This window comes from Teleopsis dalmanni, chromosome 1, assembly GCF_002237135.1.
Source record: "Teleopsis dalmanni isolate 2A chromosome 1, ASM223713v2, whole genome shotgun sequence".
NCBI lineage: Eukaryota > Metazoa > Arthropoda > Insecta > Diptera > Diopsidae > Teleopsis > Teleopsis dalmanni.
In genome coordinates, this window is record NC_051846.1 from 56140190 (window position 1) to 56162645 (window position 22456).

General features: G+C 28.6%; 2 protein-coding genes across 2 annotated transcripts in view; both read left to right on the plus strand.

The window, feature by feature from the left end:
• The window catches only part of LOC119681784, a 53670-nt gene extending 44643 nt beyond the window's left edge, over positions 1-9027 (plus strand). The window contains exon 3 of the mRNA XM_038095067.1: positions 8978-9027. Within this exon, the coding sequence (XP_037950995.1) occupies positions 8978-9027 (50 nt within the window). The remainder of the gene's footprint in view (positions 1-8977) is intronic.
• Positions 9028-9119: 92 nt separating this feature from the next.
• LOC119681788 lies at positions 9120-22159 on the plus strand. Its single transcript, XM_038095080.1, has 5 exons — positions 9120-9819; positions 19112-19247; positions 21724-21866; positions 21945-22106; positions 22151-22159. The coding sequence occupies exons 1-5, from the start codon at positions 9211-9213 to the stop codon at positions 22157-22159; spliced, it is 1059 nt and encodes a 352-aa protein (XP_037951008.1). The 5' UTR covers positions 9120-9210.
• The last annotated feature ends 297 nt before the right edge of the window (positions 22160-22456 follow it).

Consider the following 22456-nt stretch of genomic DNA (forward strand, 5'->3'; position numbering starts at 1 on the left):
CTGAGATTTGATAACGCGGTGTTAGTAAGTCTGTCAGATTTCGCAAATAATTTCAGGGCTCTATCCTTTATGTATTTTCTGATGGGATTAATCTTGAGGTCCCTGAGGATGTCATTCGTCCTAATGTACCAAGGAACTTTGAAAAGTCTTCTCAGAGCCTGGCTTTGTGCAATTTCTAACTGGTGAATAGTAGTGTTTGAAGCTTTGCTAAACGCTACACAACCATATAGAAGTGGTGGACAAATTATTTGGTTATATATCAAAATAATAACTAATTATAACTTCTATCCCATTGTATTTATAACCCTGTCTCAGTTAGTACCTATGCAGTTAATATCCAAAAACAAAATTTTTAAAGCATATAATACATTATTCTAATTAAAAAATAATATATAAAATTATAATTGTCATTTATTTTAATGTTGATACTGTATTTTTAAGATTGTCAGAGAGTATTGGCCAAGAACAGTAAGCGAAGAAATGTGATAGATAAAAAAATTTATGAGAAACTGCAATTAATCGATTATCCTAACGATTTCAAAGTAAAGTATCTCAAAATTAATTAGTGAGACCTTAGTTAAAATTGAATGTTAAAGATGTTTCAGTTTTTGCAAACAAATATATGTAATCATCTCCACAAATACATAATTACTAATATTAATAAAATTAATATTAATTATATACATATATGTATACATTGATATGTATGTTATACTTATGGTGAAATTTTAATGAGTCGTTAAAATAAATTTTTTTTTGGAAGAAAGAAGAAGGTATAAATTTTTGTAGATCCATAAATTATATATCTTAATTTCTAATTAAATTATGAATCTTAACACTACTTTAAGCCTCGGATTGTTTAGTTAATATATCGCATGAATGATTAAAAGTTTTGCCTACTATAACTAATACGATGTCTGCAAAAGTTTAAACAATGAAAAAGGTCACTCTGCCTAAGTTGTAGCACTAGATTTTATTCTTTAAGAAAATCTATATTATGTTAGAAATAGTGGTGGAGCTATGTTGTTATTGCTTTAGCTTTCAGAGAAGAATTGGAGAATTATTTTCTTTTTTCGTGGCTATTTTTTTTGTGAGAATTTCATTAAAACTCTTCAAGTTAATGGCACAGTTATTTCTAAATTTGTTAAAATGTTTTCTGCGTTCGTTACATTTACGACCACTAATTCAGCATTTAGAAAAACTCTTGTCAATCTAAAAATCAAACTTCTAAAAAACACTTTAAGCTTTGTTTAGACTCTTTTACTTAACTCGATCAAAATACAGCAATATGTGCAATTTCTTATACAAAATCCATACAAAACATCTATAAAAATATGCTTAGTAGATTAGATAAGCCTGAGAGTAAACATTATATTAGATACTTAATTAAGAATATTTACTCTGTCTTGCAAACTTATTGCAAGGTGCAAGAAATGCATAGGTGCACCTGGCAATGATTTTACATGATAGTTTGAATACTCCAATTGAAGTTTTAACTATAAACATTTTGATGTCAGTAGTTCATCTATCACTAAATTTTATTATTATAAACAAATTAATATTTTACATATATGTAATACAGGGAGGCCAAGATTCAACTAGGATCGTGGCGTCCCTAATGATGATGATGAACAAATTAATATATTTTCTTTTTTGATTTCTTATAATTATATTATAAAAAGTGTTAAATATAATCACTTATAATTATACGAGGGTGGTTTGATAAGTCAGTGACTTTTTGAATAAAACAAATTTTTTTCGACAAATAAACATTTTATTTTTCTACACAATCACATTTTAGCTCGATACATTTAGTCCAGCGTTTTTCTAATTTTCTTATTGTCTCCAAATAATAGGTTTTCTCAAAGTTCTCAAAATACGCGTTTGATTCGGTAATGATTTCTTCATTCGACTCAAATCTCTTACCGCCCAGCCATTTCTTTAGGTTTGGAAACAGAAAATAGTCGCAGGGGGCTGATTCTGGAGAATATGCTAGATGGGGTAGCAATTCGTATCCCAATTCGTGGATTTGGGATCGTAATGCTTAATCAGCACACGAAATTCACTTTTTTCCATTTTCGTAAAAATTCACGAGGTTGTCTGCCTTGAACGGCTATCAAACACCAACTGAACGACGTAGCTTGCTCAAAATTAGAAAGTTGGCCACTGGTAGATTACAACTGACGGCAGCACTATTGCATTTGGAGTAACTGCACGGAAAATTCAAAAAGTGATTTATCAAATCGCCCTCGTATCATAACAAAAAATAGTTGTTAATTTGAGCAGAGTTTAATTTCCTTATTTTATGCTTATTTAATAATATTTCATTATTTGTTTATGAATCATCGTTTCCTTGGCGTACGTTCCACCACTTGGCATTTAATGCTCATTTCTATGCAACTCAGGCGACGAAATCAAATTGACGAACTGCAGAGGAAGTTTGAAGTTAACATTTTTATTTATAAAAACAGGGACCAATGGAAGGTACCAGCAATGTGTTGGAGCATTGAAAACGTACGTATCATTGCCAATTGACATTAAAGTTGGCCATAAAGTTGTCGTTTAAGAGTGAAACTTCAACAAAAAAAAAACAGCAGCGCCCAAAGTTCCATGTTGGCTATTTTTTGGCGCGAATTCAAATGATTAACTTCTTGAATATTGGTGGAAAAAAGGTTTTTTAATAGCTGTTGCAATAACAAATGCCGCATAAAACTTTATATGGACTAAATGTCAGCCGACATTATAAATTACGTTTTTGCATTCTCACTTTGTTGAAGTCAGTTTATTTTTTACTGTCTGTATTTGGACGGCTGTGTAGGTTGGTAGTTAAATTTTCGCTTTTAAGCACTTCAAACTACAGAACAATGCCGCCAAGACTGTAAATGCACCTTCACCCCTTCGTGCAGAATTTTTGCCTAGGTACATTAAGACCGAAAAGTTTTCGGAAATTCTCATTTAAAATTCGCGCGCTGTATATTTTTCGATATTTTAAGTTTATGTAGTTTGGCAGCAATTAAGGACAATTACTATGCCAAAAATGAGCGCGATCTGTCAGACAGTTCGTTTACGGCAGCTGTTGAAACCAGTTCACCTCAGTAGTGCGTTGCGAAAAAAACAATGGAAAAAAATATTGAACAAAGAGTTTTGCATCAAATTTTGTGTTTCGAACGAAATTTCGTGTGCAGAATCGTTGCGAATGCTACAAAAGGCTTATGGGGAATCAGTTTTATCGAAAACTCAAGTTTATGAGTGGTACAAAGCCTTCTCAGGACGGTCGTACGACCGTCGAAGACATTTCGCAACGCACTACTGAGGTGAACACTGGTTTCAACAGCTGCCGTAAACGAACTGTCTGACAGATCGCGCTCATTTTTGGCATAGTAATAAGGACAGTGCTGCCAAACTACATAAACTTAAAATATCGAAAAATATACAGCGCGCGAATTTTAAATGAGAATTTCCGAAAACTTTTCAGTCTTAATGTATATTAGTACCACTAGCAAAAATCAAAAGTGCGATTGAGTAGCTTTACATAAAACTGCACACAAGTTGTTTATTTTATTTACTGGCCGACTTCAAAGTTAACTTCGCTACCAAGTGAAACCTAAAATAGATACTAGATACGAGTACCCAATACATAATAGAAACATGACATTGTTTTTTGCCTTGTTATTTTTGTTCTTGTGAGTTCTCCGCTTAATACTGAATTGCAAAATTGCGCGTTATAAAAAATCGTTCCGTACCAACAATCGTACTTTGGCCAATAAAGTCACATATGTGGTTTTGTGGTGGGTTCAAATTGGTTTTAAAGTAATTCTTCATTTTTTTTTTTCGGTTTATTTTTGGTTTTTTGTTCATGGTTGTCTGTTCTTTTCGTGCTCATAGATAATTTTTATAAAATGTATTTATTTGGTTTGGGTTAATTTTTTGCTTAGACAATTTTTATTTATTTATTTTTAAACGCAATCAAATTTGTTATCGTGTTTATTATATAAATTTTTCTTGTTTGAATATTAAGTAATAAATTTAATTTAAAATTTTTGTTCTTGTAGATTTGCTTTGTAGATAACTTTCTATATGAAGAAGGCGTTAGGTGTTTATTGGACTTCACGCTAATTTTCAGTTATTTACGTTTTGTATCTCTGATTACCTTCTTTGCCAGCGGCGGCAAAATCTATTAGTCATTAAAGTCTTTTGTTGGATTTGTTCACGAAATTTGTTTATTGTTTGATAAGCTAGCTTATATAATACTTATATAATAGCTTTTAATTTCAACATTGGTTTATGTAATGTATGAATTTCAAATTCTTTTTAATATTAAGTAATTTTTAAGTCTTTTTAAATTATATTGTCTGTATAATTGCCATAAACATTTTCAAATATAATTAACATTCAATAAAACTGCACAATCTAAATAATTTGTTTAAGGTAAACTATTTATTATGTACAATTACTTAAAAAGATAAATAGAATTCACTAATATGTATTTATTTAAGTGCTAACATTTATAAAAAAAATTATATTAAAACAAGTAAAAATGTTAAGTGTAGATTGTTTAAATTGAGCATGAATGTCACTTAAACAAAATCTGAATTATTTGATTGATTGAATCAAGTGGAGACTTTCCATATTAGCGTTTACTTTTCATTTTGTTAATATTTTATTAAATTTATTAACTAATTGGTCTGTTGTTTGTATAGGGAGCATCGTTATATTTGGTCCATAACCCTCTTAGGAACCTAAGAGGGTTATTATTTTTAACTTTCGCTTACTAACCAAATTTATTGAAGAGCAAATTGGCTGGTATAGTTGGCTCTCTGCCTATTAAGAGCAACGTTTATACAGAAAAAAGGAACAGTTTACTTTTCCTCTATCTATTCGGTGAGAGATTCTCATTCATTTTGCTCTACGCTAAAACAGAAGCCAGTGAAACAGAAACTGCTTCAGATTAGAGAGATCCTTTTTATTTGTGTGTTTTTTTCATATTAAAATCTAAATAATAAAAGTTTTTTTTAGATGAGAATTTATAACCTGTCTCTATTGGCATCTAATCCAATAGTTGCTGTCATCTTATATGTATTTATATTTACATATTATTTGCATAATTTGAAAAGCCTCAAGCATTACTTAATATTTAAAAATGGTGAAAGGCTAAAGAGCCTTTTGCTGAAACTATCTTTTACAAACCATATGTTTTACAGCCATATGTTTCATAAAGTGGCAATGATTGATTTCCAATTTTGCAATTTTATGGAATATGGAGATTAAGAAAGATTGTGAGAAAATTTAGATACAGTTTAGATGTGTAGTGATGTGGAAGTATTTTCAGTTTTACTAAAATTAATAGACAGATACCACCCTCGCTTCGAACAAAATGAGTTTTGAAACACAGTTGGTAAATTGTAAAAAGTAGTCGGATATATCTGCAAAAGATATAACAATTTCTTATCGATGTGAGTTATTTAAAATGAACTTAACCCAAACGATGTCAAGCTTTTATTACACATCTAAACCCTCTGAATTTTTGGTGATAGTATATGACAAAGTATTTATTTTATAACAAAATTGTACAATTAAATGAAAATAATTGGTTTGTACAAAATCTTTATATACTAATGTATATTTGTATCTGCAGCTCTTTACCAAGCTACTTTAATAATCAATTTAATGTGTTTGATTTTAATCATGAGTAAACAATTCCAGGTTTCTTGAGCAGTTCTAACTTTTGGTCCACGATTGTAATTTAATCGTTTGTATGTTAATCACAATTTTATATGAAAATATACGATCACAATAGTTTTTTGTACAGGATGTAATATGTAGAACAAACACAAGAGAGAGAGAGAGAGAAAGAGAGAGAGACTATATTCATTTATTCGAAATCTACTAATTTGCTTGCTTTTCATATTTTTTGGATTATATTTGTATTCGTAACGTTTTCACGGTATATTAGGTTGACTAATTTCTCTAGTATCAACTTATGGTATAAGTTGTAGTTCTAAACATATAAATATAAAGACATTGACTTTAATACTTAAAGAAATATTTCCTTTCCGTATCTATTTTAAAACAAATCCAAATACAATCCAGCAATTATATTCTATTATATGCATTTTATAATTCTAACTGAGAAACTTTAATAATATTATATTATTTGTTAGAGATTTAAAACGCTTTCGATCAGTTCGACTATAGCTTGAAATTTGATTGAGACATTGTTTTGAATTGAAATAATTTTAGTGGACGGTATTAAATTAATTCATCTGTTTCAACTAATCCAATATATGTATAAAAATATATATCAATGGTATGATATTAGTATTAATTTATTATATAGATATATAATTTGGGTTCAGTATTACTTATTTATAATTATTGTGAATTGTTAAAATTGCTTAATTAAATAATGAATAATTTTAATAAATAACGAGAAATATAACGAAAAATACTTTATGTTTTTATGTTAATTAATAAATAAATAAAAAAGTATTACCATAGCTTAACGCAAACAGAATAAATAAATTTTTATTACCAAATTTAATGGTTCATAAAATTTGTAGGTAGTTGAAATGAATATGTTTTACCATGTTCGAAATAGCTATCTTGGAAAAATAATTTGGATTACTATGTTTAATGTTAAGTATATTTTCCGGTAGTTGCACGAATCAAATTTATTTTTGAATATAATAATCGACTATTGTGCTATGTCTACGATTTTATTGTTTTTCTTTCTATTAGACTTAAGTTTTCGATTATTTGATTTTAAGTTACCTTGTTAAAGTATTGACACTACTGTAGATAGGAGAACGTTAAGTTTGTAAAGATGATATTGTAGACTTGATCAGTTTGACGAATCCAAAGTGTGAGGTCTATCGGTCTATTAGTTTTCAAATTTTGGAACGCATGCACATTGTGTTCTCAAATAAACAAAATTAGTTGACTATGTGTATACTATCATATAGTGCGAATCCAAAATTTTAGTAAATACTAAATAGTATAGCAAATTAATTAATTAATATTTGTTTAAATTTAATGTCCTTTTTTGAAATTTCAACAATTCCGAATTTTTCAATGAGTTTGTGTTGTTTAATTAAATCGAAATCGATTGCTAAAATGTTTGAATTGATTTTGGTTATGCAAATAACCAAATGGGTAATATTCTATGCTTCTGTCATCAATTATATATTTCATATAACAGATTATCCCATTGACTGTGGTATCCCTGAACCTGCATATGTGGCGACTTTGACAACGACAGTAACAGTACCAGTAAACAAACATCAGTGACCAGCAGCTTTGATGACAATATTTGATAACAACTGGATTATAAACTAATGCAATATCCAACACCACCCACCCAATACGGTATAAAGTATTTAGTTTCCACTGTTTAGATGTTTCGGATGACTATGTATTGGGACGTTAGCTACTGACATTGTACCTTACATTCAGCAGTAAAATCATTGAACAACTGTGTTATGATGAGGATTACGTGATATCCAAATCGCGTTTCAGAATCTTTGCTGAACCTCACCTAATGCTCTATTTATATACAAAAGCATTAAAAAAATTAAATTAAGTTCCTGCAAAATTTTAGTAATTACTCTTAATAGTTGGCAGAGCATGAATGCATTAAATAATAAAAAGTGCCTGATTATGGAAATTATATTTAAGTGCCGCTCTCGTTAAGTTACTTGTTTACAAGTTTAAATACCTTGCACTTGTGTACCTTTAAAAGAGCAAATTTAACCCTCACGTAAGTCAGGTTCAGTATAATGATATTTTTAGCTACGATTATGTTAAACTCATAATCGTAAAAATTATGTCGTATAAATAAGACTAAACTCTTTTATTATAAGCAGATTATTCGTTTTCTACTTGCCTTTGATGACATGCATGTTTGAGAGACATATGTATCTATTGCGATTATTAGTTATAACGTAAGAGTAATAACTGCTATATCCCTAAACTTTTTTTTATTCTTTTTCTAGCACACAAGTTACTCACAATCTTTTTTCTGATATTTTATATACGGAAAAATTTCAGGGTGAGCTTCTTCTAGCACTTTTGGGCTTCCTCAATTCCTAGCTCTCTATTTTTATTAAGTGAATAATTCTTCTTCTTGCATTCCGCAGTTTAATCATGGATGTAGTAACACGATTCGTAGAATATACCCTTAATATGTCCCATCTTTATTCTAATGCTTGTGATTTTTTTTATTAATTAATAATAAATCAAATTTGGATTAAAATATAAGCTCATATTTTTTCATTCCTTCCTTATTGAAATGTTATTTCAGTCATTATTTTTTTTTTTTCCAATTTATTTTATTAGAGATGGTTTTTTTTTGTGAGACTTGAACCTACTAAAACAAGATCCGAGGCAGGGAACCTCATTCCAGAATACAGGGAAAGAAATGAAGTAGATGATTAAAAGGCTTAACATTTATTAAGTAAATATATCTAAGCTATAAAGAATTATTGTGTACTTCATGAAGGGGGCTACTGTAATCACGATTATATAGAGGAGCGGAGGAGTGGTAGAAATAACAGACCTTTCCTATATGGAAAGGAATAGATATGGTTTTAAGCAGTTGAAAGCGTTTGATGCATTTTAGCTATCGGAAATATATTTTGTTTTGCTTAATGTACAGTATAATGTAAATGTAGAGTGTAATGTAAATCAATAACAAAAAAAAAAGAAGTGCTTCATTTATTGGATTTGCTGTTATCTCTAAATGCAATAAATATATTAAAAAAATTATATTCAATTTAAATAACATTCTTTTTCTTTTTCTGCATCTAAAAAAATATTTTCAAGACAAGTTCTTGTCATATCTGTAATTTTTTAAAATATTTAAAGAATAATCTTAAGTTTAATTATTTCACATGAATTTGGTTTAATAACCTTTAGTACGATTAAAGAGATCAGTAGACTGAAACGATTTTAAATATTTTTTTATTTTTTTTTTTTGCAGATTTAACTTTAAAAACTTTGCGAAAAGTACTGAAAAGCGGAAGTCAATAAGTGGTACACACACTTTGGATACCAAAACAAAAAAAAAAAATAAATACACAAAACAATTGCAAAAAAATTTTGCAAACGAAAATGGCAGCAGACATGCAAATTTTAAACATAAAATTTTAATTATTTTAATTAAAAATAAAGAAAAAATTAAACGGAACCAAATTTGCCACAATCCAAACTAAAATGTTGGCAAAAACTATTACCGAAGATAAACCAACTACCAACGAAATTCAAAATGCTCAAAACAACGAAATAAACGAAATAGTAACGGCGTCTGATGCAGCAGAAATTGCAACGACGTCCAGCAACCAAGAGACTGAAACAGTGGCCATGGCGAATGATTTAATGAATGTAACGCCAACAAATTTAAATCCAATAACGACAAAAACAAACACAACAGCTGAAAACGTAACTGAAATAGTAGCTGAAACAACTCCAACACATAACACCACAATAACAACAAAAACAAATGCAACAGTATTAACATCGAATGATGCATCCCAAAGCCCCTCTGTTGCGACAGGAAAATGTTTCGTTATGCCAACCAGCGCAAGTAGTTCCCTGAAGAAAAAGAAACGCAATAAAAATGCACACGCAAAACAATTCACCAATGGAACACTTGATACTGAGGTAGTCGGTGGTGCCGCCATGACTACTACCGGTGCCGATACTATGCCCACTAGCATAAAGACATCATGGTCGATGTCATCGCTGCCCTATGATGAGAAGCAAGAAATTCGTGATGTTATCGAGGCCAAACTAAGGGTTGAGCGCCCTTATAATAGTCTTAAGGTAAGTCTTAACTATATATGGTTTTCCAAAGTATAAGGTGGTATATTAAGTGTATATACGATATGTTAGTATTTGCATCTTCCAGAAGATAGAGAAAAAAAACTAATTTTAAGAGGATTGCAGTTAAGTGTTTGTTTTTGTTTCATATTTAATTTCACTATTCTAATTCTTGGTTTCATTTTCAATTGTTAGTAAGCAATTGAAATTGCTGTAAAATGCTCATGCACGATATTGTATCTTTAAACATGACTGAGAAGGATTATACGTGATTATACATAACATATACAATTCATATAAAGTGCACGGAGCTTTTATATACTTAAAATGCTAATACTTAACATAATATATTCAAAATAAATTTCATAATGAATCAATAGTTTCAAACGCAACAGATCATTATCAAATACAGTTAATTCTAGTTAAAAGTTTCAATTAAATCGATGTTTTTTTTAACCATTTTTTTATAAATTTTTTATATAAGAAAGATATTAATAATATATAAAATAAACATTCTCGCGCGTAGAGTTTATGTTCGATATTTGATATGATTCCTAACAAAAAAAAACTCATAATTAGGAATAGAAATATTTAATAATATCAAGTAAGGATTGTTTTCAGGAATTTGGAAAGTTTTAGACTAAAAAATATAAACTGCAGTTATTCTACTCTTTTATCGAAATCCAAATTGTTTTATTATCCAATTTTTAAATGTATTATTTATTATAAATAATAATAAATGAAAGGGTAAAAAAAACATATGTATAGTACGTATTACTAAAACTCGTTTTAGACCAGGGACCGAAAATAACAGTTATTTTAAAATTTTTTATGGAAAAAAGCAGCAACAAAAACTTGTCTGAACTCTTATTTAAGTAAATAGTTATCATTCTTACAACTTTTATCCCTAACATTATGCATGCTTTTTATATATGAGCGTTTTAAAATAAAACTTAAAAAATAATAATTAAATTTGATTTTTATTATATTCATCAAAAATAATTATTATTATATGCCTCTTATTTTTTCGCGCAGAAATAACTCTTAAAATTTGCTTTTTATTTTAAAACTCAAAAATAAGTTTTGAGTTTTATTTTAAAATGCAAATGATAACAGTTATAAGATGATTTTTATTTTTTTTATGATAACTGTTACGGTCCCTGTTTAAGGCACATCAAAAACAAAAATTTGAGTGCCTCTTGAAAGTTTTGAATTACCTATTAAAATAAATTATTTACCTATTAATTTACCTATTAATTTTCCTATTAAAATAATTTAAAATAATTTAGTGATTTATTTTACATATAATTACTCTATATAAAAAATTGAAATGCATGTACACATGGGTCAACCCCAACTCTATAATTTTCATCTTCGCTTTCATAAGTCACACAAAGTTTTATAACTGAAATCATATTAAAATGCGTTCCGAAATGGTAGAGGACATAATGATAATGATGGAGATAGTTTTCTACTTGCATGGCGAATTAAATAGTTTCTAATCTGTACCAACCCAATTTGGTCTATAAGCAAGTCTTCTTAGACGAAAGACATTGATTTGAAAAAATTCTTCGTGGATACATTAAATTCAATTGAAAAGTTGAATTACTTTGCTATAAACTAATAATCCACACCTATCTAACCTTTATCTTTTAATTTTTGTCCCTACTAATTTCTCTTCAGGTTAAAAAAATTCTTTCATTCGAAAAAAGTGTCTTTTGTGACTGCATTAGTTAAATACTTCATCTTAATAGTCTTCATTTGCCCAATTTATTTATGTAAAACTTTTCTTTAGTTATTCACATTGATTAGGATTTACTAACGATAATGGTATAATGGTATATAATGACAGTGATAATAGGAATATTATCACACCTTAATACTGGACATTGTTTTTATGGATCCACTTTCCAATGACCACTATTTTTGTGATCACTATTTATTTCCTTAAGATATTTTATTTCTTGTCGCAACATTTCATTTCATTTCGATATAATCACTTTCATAATCACTTTTTTTTTTTTTTTTTAGAAATTATCAAAGCTAATTTAATATTTTTTATTTTTCTATGTGTAACACTTTTTAAGTAATTTACATTGCCGAGAACTTTCTAACTTATAGTTCACAGAAGTACCCTTTATCAAAACCTGAAATCAACATATTCTTATTCGATCCGTTTTTGAAAAAGTTCGTGCTTCTGCTGATGCAGAAATATTCTTCCTTTCCTTTGACCCATTTTAGTGAGGCAGATTAGTATAAATTTCAAAGAGATATCTCTAAGGTAGTTAAAATCTGCTATTTGACATCATCTTGCCAATAACATCAGCAGCGCTGGGTGTATTTCATTTACTAAAAAAGACTGAAGGCTCTTTATCGGATCAAATCTATAATAATTTGATATACGTAAGCATTTGAAATTTAACTGGTATCAAATAATTTTGAGATCATCCATATTGAAATCACGGCCTCACTAAATCACGGTTTGGTTCTTATTCCCTCTTAATCTGGATAAAATTAGAATTACTAATCATAAATTAAATAATTAAGAATAAAAAATAATAAGAAAATATTAATTATATGTCTATATGTCTATGTGATTCGGCATATATAGACATTCTAAAGAATGTATGTTATATGCTGTATGGTCTAGTGAAGTAAATCACATTTATGGGTTATTTGCCTATGTGGTTTATTCACCTATGAGATTTGTTTGTATGGTATTTAATTAATAGATAAATTTAATAAGCAGTAGATTATTGCTTAATTTTTATTTAGTTGATGTTGATAAAAAAAATATTTAACCATACAAGATTTTTAATGGATTTTTAATATGGGTCACGCAATCTGATTGTACCAGTAAGCCGGATTAGCAGCAATTTTTATGGACCCGGATTAGCGAAATTCTACTGTAGTAAAGTTATAACTGTAAATAAAGTTGTTTGATTATGACATTAATTTTCCTTTTCATGTGTTCCAATTTGATAATAATTTATTGGTGATAACACCAAAATAAGTTAACAAAAATTAACAATATTCCCAAAATAGGTTTCGTTCTGTTACTATGTAATCTTAGGATCTCACAACCGCATTATTTAGTTCATTAAAGAGTTCTCACATTAGAGTTTGTGAAGAGATATCGGCTTAATTTTTATATATTTAGCAATCTTGTTTCCTTATATATTAATTTATTTAGAACCTTAACAAAAACAGACCAGACCTTATTTTGTTCAGAGTTCAGTAGTAAATTACGACATTTCATTCTAATCTTCAATTTCATTGTTTTCGATTTCATAACCCTTATTTTTGTCTGAATCTCTACAAAGACGGTAATATTCATAGATTAAATCGTACAATACTAATTTGTATTAAATTTCATGTTTTTTTAACTAAATTTGAACCATGCATTGATCGAGAAACGACCAGAATGGGCCAGAAGACACGGCAAGGTAATTCTGCTCCATGACATGACCTGCACACAAAGCAAAACGGGTTCAGGATGCAATCAAAACACTTGGCTGGGAGCTGCTACCCCACCCGCCGTATTCACTAGACTTGGCTCCTTCCGACTATCATTTGTTTTCATCGATGGGACACGCATTGGCGGAGCAGCACTTTGATTCCTACGAGGAGGTCGAAAATTGGGTCTCTGTTTGGTTTGCTTTAAAAGACGAACAATTTTTTTGGCGTGGTATCCACAAATTGCCAGAAAGGTGGTCAAAATGTGTAGAAAGCAATGGCCAATACTTTGAATAAAATGTTTTTTACTTTCCTATTAATAATTAGTGTTTTATTTTCACCAATAAACGCTCATTTCATACCGGTACACCTAATATGTATATCTTAGCACGAAAAATGCTACAAATGATTAAAAATCAGTATGAGTGTTTGACTGCCTGTAAGCCCTTCGAGTAAATACTTGTTCTAGTACCTTTCTCCATCACTGAGTCAACCATGTAATTAGTATTATCATATTTATTCCAGATCTTGGCTTTCAGCCGATTGTAAAAAAATTAAAAATTTTGGTTTCAGATGTGTGATGTAGTTTGTATCTGATTTCAAGTCAGCCTTGACCCAATAATGGGACTTTTTTTTATTTCATTCTAAATTGTAAGATGCCCCCCGTAGTTATCTGATTTTTACACCGTAATATGAAAAAAAAGTTAATTTAGATTACTCATAAATTTAGTTTAAAATCAATTATATAAAAATTTCCCATTTCTTTCTTGATTACAAAGTCTAAGCTAATAATATTTTTTTTTTTAACGCAAAGTCATTAGCATTTAAATATGCCATGTCTTCAAAGTTGTGCAACTGTTCAAAAAATGTTGAGCCTGGTCAATTCTTGCTCAATCCTCATTCCGCAGATGTACAACTTCCAATTATATCTCCAACTATTTTCTTTAACGAAGGTCGTAAAAATTCTGCTGTAGTGCATTTTTGCGTCGCCGCAAACTAACAGTGCCAAGCATTCAAGAAGCTTTCAGTTATGCGAAATATTCATTAAAATCATTAAAAATCATTAGGATTTCTTGGGAAATTTTACTGTTTGTTAACATTCAAGAATTTTTACTTCTGTAAATGAAGAGATATTAAAGTGATAAATTGACTTAATGCAAATACATTTTTCTTCAATGGACTTGCAAAAGAAAATAACCATTCAAAAGTTAATTGATCAGGTTTTAAGTAGACTCTTAACTAAATTAAAATATTTGTGATTTTCTGCCCATATATATTATAGAGATTTTATATTCAATTTTATTTATATGTAGTAATATTATTTTAACTTTTTCCAGTTAGTTGTGAGTATAATTTATGAGATATATATTTTTTTATTGTATAATAGCTTTTTTTTATCTGATTGATTAAATACCAATTGATTGAACTGAATATTGAGGCGAGTTTTTGTTGAGGGTTATCGCTGTTTGCTATTGGTTTAAAGCTGTTAGTTTCCTACTTAGACGACAATAATTTATAATTTTTTAACCATTAACTTTAAATGACTAATAAAAAAATGTAATAAAAAAAAAAAATAAAAAAATAATAAAATTTACAATTATTGCTCATATATTCCAACGACAACTTTAACTGGTTTTCCATTAAGCTTTAATTATATATTTTACACTTATTTTTCAATGTAAAAAAAATGGTAAAAAAATGAAGCCGTGTTTTGTTACTGAAATATTTGCAGCATGCGTAATATCCGATAGATATTTTTATTAACATCTATTTCAGTTTGCAAACTTACAAGCAATTTATCATTTCCAATCGTTTTATTTTGATTTATTTATTAAAACGTTCAAAAGGTTATATCAATAAATATTGCAAATTGTGTTTAATGGAATAAATACCAAGCAAGTTTATTCAATCAAAAGCTGCTTACAGAGTAAAACATTTTTAAAATTCGTTTTTGTATTGCTATGAGCACTAAAAGTGACTTCAGAGATAGTCTTCATTTATTTTAAAATTAAATTAGATTAAAAAATAATTTCATATGTCCATTTAAAAAAAAAGCAAAGATATTAACAAGAGTTTCTGTATTTGTTTATCTGTTCAGTTAAAAACAACGACTTTAGCAACTATTGTAAGTGCTGGAGATATTAGGTTGTAGATTCTATCACACCTGAGTTCCGACAGGTTCTACCTCGCAATATTCAGGTGATCTACGTATGACTCTAAATACATGAATTACCTGAATTACCTGATTAGCTGAATATTGCAAGACTTTTTGCAGTGGTCTCAAATTTCTGGTGTATAGAAATATACCCAATGAAATTACGTTTTCTTTTTATACATTTATTCTAGAATCTAAACCTAATATTTTAACATAATTTAAATTACCCTAACTACAAAGCTTAATTAATTTAAGTTTCAACAATTATATTGAATTTAACATAATGAAAATAAAAACAAGGACAGAAATAATGTTCTTAAATATCTTAAAAAAGCGATTGTGCTTACTTTGTCAGTGCGGTTTAACAGCATTTTTTTGGTTCCAGCTAAAGTTTATATATAAGGAACGCAACTAATGATTACAGTTTGAACACTTTTTAATATAACTTTTAAGTCCATTCAGATGTTATGTATTTATCAAGAATGTATACGTTTATGCATTTCTTTAAAGAGTCACTTATTGTGTCAAACCAAAATAAAATATTTCGGATAAATACGTAGAATGGGTACTATATCCGATATCTATACTTTTTCGAACTCATTTATTAGTGAATTATTTTATGTGATGTGCAAAGAGATATCTTACAATTTCACAGATTCATTTGATTCGATATGAACTTAAGTTTACTCCATATTCAATTTCTCTATTTTTTTTCTCAATGTAATTTTGTATTAATCTTGAGGTTCCTTAATTTTTTAAATCGTTTCCTTCTCTTCTTCTGTTAACTAACATAAATAATTTTAATTCTTATGAATAGTGTATGCACTTAATTTTCACATTCTAAGTTTGATGTATGTGGACCAAATTGCAATATAACTTTTCTATATGGGTTGATTAACTAAATTAGTGCAGGTATATTATGGACAGGTATATTTGCTGTTCACAAATATTTATATATCATTTGAAAAGTCTTTCTGAAATCTTTACAAAAACATATATATACTTGATGATATAAAAACCCTTTAACATCATTGATTTGAAACCGAACACCGACCTCTGCTCGGTAAAAACAAACTTTGCGTAGCAATGTCAGTGAACTCAGCTTCCAATTTCACATATAAAATTAAAGGAAGATGCTTCGGCTACCAATTAGAAATTCACGTTATCCTCACTGGAATTTAAAAATATAGCACCCAATATATTAGAACTAAAACAGATTTAAAATTAATTTAAATTTGTTACTCAATAAAAGGTGCGGCTTTTTGTGTTTTTCCTTCCATTTGCTTGGATTAGTAAGGACTGATGATTCGCTATTGATATTGTTTGACACACTTTTTATGTGATACGGATTGAGTTGACTACTGATAATGTCAAATTAATATCCATAAATAAATGAATGTCGTAAGAATTATTTCTCTTTCATTATCGCGATCTTCCTCTTCTCTCTGATGTTCCTTTTCTCTCTAATGTTCCTCTACTCTCTCGCGCTCCTCTTCTCTCACTCGTTCCTCTTCTGTCACTCGTTCTTCTCTTTCTCGTTCCTCTTCTCTCACTCGTTATTCTCTTTCTCGCTTCTCTTCTTTTTCTCGTTCCTCTTCTATTTAGTGTTCTGCCTTGCGTTCCTATTCTCTCTCACTTTCTCTCTGTCGTTTTTTTCTGTCACTTTTTCGCTTTCTTTCTGTGGCTTTCTCACTCGCGCTTTCTTTCTGGTTTACTTTCTGTCTCTTTCTCTTTCTATCGCTTTCGCACTGTTAATCTCCCTTTCTTTTGAATTGTGTAGTGTACATCTGTAAAAGGCGACGTTAGGCCCTTAAACGTTTTATACTACAGAAGTTATCGCTTCGCAATAGTCTTCCACGCGGCAAGTTATCGCTCCAATTCAAAATATTTTTTATAAACAATATTATTATAGCTACATAACATAAATAATAAAAGTGCGTTTTTTTAACCGATCCGTATAGAATAATAAAACTTCATATTTAATAAAGTAGTATATATGCAGTACATAAAAAATATATGTCTCTGATTTATTGTTATTAATTTTTCTTTTATAAAAAAAATTTTTTTTTTCAAATATTAAATTTAAATTTTTTTTTCTTAAAATATAAGACATATAATAAACATGCATATTATATACAATTTTTTATTTATATGAAACATTTATCTGTACTATGCAATTACAACATTTACGTTTATGAATCCTAATATCATGTATCTGTATTGTTGATAGCTTATAATTTTCGTCATTTTAGTCATTTTGCTGTCACTTTTTATTTAATGTAACTATTTAATTATTGTAACATTTTTATTATGAAATATTAAAAAAACTAATATAATTAAAGATCATTTATAGTCATAAATTTGAAATGCTGTCAGTTTTTATAGAAATTATGCAAAAATGAATTAAAGTACACAACGTGATACCCGTTTTATTTTTAATATTTATTATATCGATTAGTGTCTATTTTTCTTGATGTTAGTTTTTATAATTATTTTTTTGCCATTAGACAAATCCATAATTAGATCAACATACGACAGTTAGCATTTATAGGTTAAGTACTTTAACAAATAATATTGTAGTCTAGTATGTAATACAACTACTTACGGGTGCTTTGAACAAACAAAAACAAATAGTCGAGAAATGGTGTTAGTTTATATGGCGAATGTATCAAAACTTTTTTTATCTAAGCTTATTTAAATTTCAACTAAAAAGTATGTAATCTGACGTAGTTATGATGCTACCATATGTACGGTGCTTGTACGGTGTTTATGTTAATTAAGTTCAGGCCGTTTTTCACAAGAGCTTCAAGTAATCCGGATAGCTGTGAGAGAACAGCTTAGACTTAATGATTCGGTAATGCGGCAAGAGCTTATAATTACTATAACTCGAACTGAATTGTGTATTCTTTAATTTTCAATACTTTCAATTATCTAAAATATAGTACAGCTATGTCTAATATTATTTTGGAATATAGCCTGGCTGCATAACAAGAGCCAGACCGTATTGCTGTAAGTGCTCCACTCTTATCAATTTATTTAAATATATGCCCCAAAGATATATGCCATATATATTCTTTAAATATATATGGGATTCACAAATAAAAACTTTCTCTAGCTGAATTTTTTGGTTATATAGAGTATAGCAAATCTTTTCCAAATGATTTATTACCATTTCGTGTTTTGTGGAGCAGAAAATAGTGTATTGAAATATCTAGAAAACGTCGCATAACTTTCAGTTGGGTTTTGGCATTGGTATACGTACAAAATAAAAAAATTGTATGTAAATTCGATTTTTTAATAAATATATATATTTATATAAATTAATTTATACTATTGATCAATGTAAATAGAGTTTAAGCCTGTTATGTTAAATGAACGCTCTCAGAACTTTTCTAAAATATGCAGGATTTCATAAAAACCAAACTCTTTAAATATAGGTTCAAGGTCAGATCTTTTTAGTAATATATTTAATTATAATATATGAGCAAAGTTCAACTTTGTGATTTCATTATTTTATAATAATCTTACGCTATCTAAATATAAATATGCATGTATCTATATTGATTTCTGTTATATATGTTAATAACGATGCATTTACATGGTGTAAATTGAACGACAATTAAACGGTCAAATTCAAAATTTTTTTTAATAATTAATTTGTCATTTAATCTTTTCTATTTGTAGAAAACAACGGAACGTCGTATAGTCGAGACCAATGTTTGCCACACTCTTCCAAATAGTAAAAATCATCGCTACTCATGGGGAAGTGGTTATAGTCATAGTTCATCTAGTTTACACAGTAATGCTACACTTGGGCTTGGTAAGTAAATGTTAATTAAATGATCAAAGATCTTGATTCTAGTACTATTATATTAAGAATTTACAAGAAACCAGATTTTTGAACCATATTGTATTTTGAAATATTAAAAAAAAGTGCTTCTACCTGTTATAAAAATGTTTATAGCAGCCCTATTTTTGTGTAATAAATGACTTGTATAAAAAAAAATTCCTAGATTATATATTAAGTGTACAAGATTGAAATTGCCTTGAGCTATAGTTGTATTGATATAATATAATTGTTAACTAATTCTTTCAGACTTCATTTCTAACAGACTCCTTGGAAGTTTTAGCATTTATTGCTACGCTATGTTTTTATTTGAAAATACATTGAAAGTTCTTGTCAAAAATTCGTTTTCTTGAAACGTCTCTTTTGCTATTGGTTTTTCTTTCTCTTCTATTAACCCTGCTATTTTTTTTTTTTTATTTTTTTTATAATCGTTTTCATTACAAAATATTGGTTAATAATAAGGTATATTTTTTAGTTCATCATATAGCTGTTTTCGATCCAGTCCGTACAATTTAATATAAATTAAAAGTAATTTTTTTGGTAGTAATTTATTGGTTTAAATATAAAATTGTGTAAATAATGTTTATAAAAAATATATCATATTTAATGCCAAACGTTGATCCCTGTCATATTTGAAACGCATACTCACATGATGGACTACCGAGCCAATGTTGTACTTGATTTGGGTTGAATAAATTTCGATTTTTTCAATTGTTGTTCAATTTTCTTTAACCGAAAATTTGGCAATTAATAAAAACTGTTTATAATTTGGGTAAACTGTGTCATCCGATTTTTATGACAACTTCAGTTAAGCATGTGTTAGTCATTATAACATTATATAGAAAATAAATAAATGATAATGATTCTAGTATAGTTAAAGTTTAGTGTGGGGCAGGGATAACCTCCCCAGCCACAATAGAGTAAAAGTGCGCAATAGTACTACCTCAAATCACAACAACAACAACAACATGTATATATTTTTAAATAAATTTTTTCTTAATATGAGTGATATAAGTTCAACAGTTGATTCTTTGGTCCGAAAAATTAAAAATAAAGTAGAAGAGAGAGAATCGATTCAAATTTTAATTAAGTCGAGAGTGTTATGCAAAATTTAACACTTAAAATTCTTCAATCATAAAAACCTTAATAACTAACACAAAAGTGATTTAGACTAAATACCTTTAAATACCTTTAAATAAATATCATATAATTTTAAATATACATAATTTCAAATTTAAAGATTATTAATTTTATTTATTATGTTGAGGTTAGTTGAGTCAGTGCACTTGAGGACTTTTACTCGCTATTCACTGCGAGGTTTCTTCATAATCCTTCTCTACGTCTTGTTTGGATTATTGTTTATCACTTCATCATGCTAAGCATTAATTGACCTCAAATCTGCATACCTCCCATTCTGAGATTCGATAACGCAGTGTTGGTTAGCTTGCCAATTTTCACAAATAATTTCAGGGCTCCATCATTTATGTATTTTTTGATCGGATCAATCTTAAGCTCCCTGAGGATGTCATTCGTCCTAATGTACCATGATACCTTAAAAAGTACTTTAAAATTTTTCAAAGAAATGTCGTTTAGACCCTCGTAACATTTAGCCACATTTATTGAGTTTAAAAAAGGGAATTTAAATGAGACTAAAGCGTTCGTAATGGATTATAAGACAGATTAAATAACTGACGCTAAATAACTGAGAACAACAAGTAATAAACCATTAAGGTTTCCAAAACCTCAGTGGTGCTGTTTTTAGTAGAGTTTTCTTTGATAATGTATATTTTTAATTGTTAAGATTATTCAATACTACTTTAATGTAAAGTTCGGTTCACGGATTTTGGCATTTTTTACAGAAACAAACATACTTAGGACGTGTGCGAGTTAGGCTAAGTTGATGCTAAACCAAATGGGACTTTTCTTGGGATTTTTTGCACTGCACACATTTAGCCATTTATCAACACGTATCGACACATCACGACATTATCGGCACAACTTAGAATTTCCCTCATTTAGAACGCAACTTAGCCTAACTCGCACACGACCTTAATATATTATTATATGTGGAAACAATGGCCAAGTAGCTATCTCTTGTGTTTCTTCATTTTCTATAAATATGGCACGAGCCCTTTTAAATAAATACTATAAAATAATATAGAGATAAATACTAGAAATTAGATATTTTGTGCTAAAAATATAGTATTTTATGTGTAAATTCTTATTAATTAACTTTGTACTTTGAAACAACGAGTAGAATTACGTATTTATTTGCTTTTTTGCATAAGATTTGTTTAATTATTTTTTTCTTTTCTCAATATCATATTCTCATTTATCTTCTTAATTTTATCTCTACAAGTTCCACATTTATTTTATATCCAATTATCTATTTCAAATTATGTTCCACACGACTACGACATCTGCTTAGCATTTTCCTTACCAATTTCAGGTTCCGGTAAAGATGATTTGTGGGCTGTAATACAAACTAATTACAATTATATTATGGACACAAACCTTCTAGACACTTGCAAAGAAGCTCGCTGTGAAATTGAAGGTGAACCAACCGTTCAAGCAGTTGATTTTTGTTATAAGGTAGGTTTGTCGATAATACAGTGCATGACTGTCTGTGGATTGTAATTTTTAAATACAAAATCTATTGCATATTTTTAGATACTTAATGAAACAAATCGTAACGAAAGTTTCTGTGAGGATCCAAGAGACTTACGTAAGTGGTTACGTGAAATGGAACAGAAGCTATCAAATGCACCATCCTTGTCACAAGCAGCGCACTTTAGCTGTGCAGAATTGCAGCGACAACAAGCGGAATACTCGGTAAGTACAATATTTTATATAAAAATGTGTAATGAAACTAAAAGGCGGCTTGAGATGAATGAGATAAGTAACGAGATAAGTAACTGTTTGTATTTTATTTAATAATAACATAATTTATAAAATATAATGTTGAATGCCTCCATTTTAGGATTATTTTAGGATTTGTTTTTTTTTTTTATTTATTATTTCAATAATAAAATTTTTTTTATTCTAATTAATTCAATTTAAATTGAGTTGAATAATTAAATTAAAATAACGAGATTTCATTGTTGTAATTAAATACAGTTCGAAATACCTCTCTAGTAAAAACAATATATTAAGAATTTATTTATATTAATTTTATATTAAGA

What these genes read in the sequence shown, in the direction of transcription:
- LOC119681788 (XM_038095080.1), top strand. Translation starts at nt 9,211, where the DNA reads ATGTTGGCAAAAACTATTACCGAAGATAAACCAACTACCAACGAAATT. An exon ending in TAATGCTACACTTGGGCTTG is followed by an intron (nt 19,248 to 21,723) that starts GTAAGTAAATGT and finishes TACCAATTTCAG; the next exon opens with GTTCCGGTAAAGATGATTTG. An exon ending in CAGTTGATTTTTGTTATAAG is followed by an intron (nt 21,867 to 21,944) that starts GTAGGTTTGTCG and finishes GCATATTTTTAG; the next exon opens with ATACTTAATGAAACAAATCG.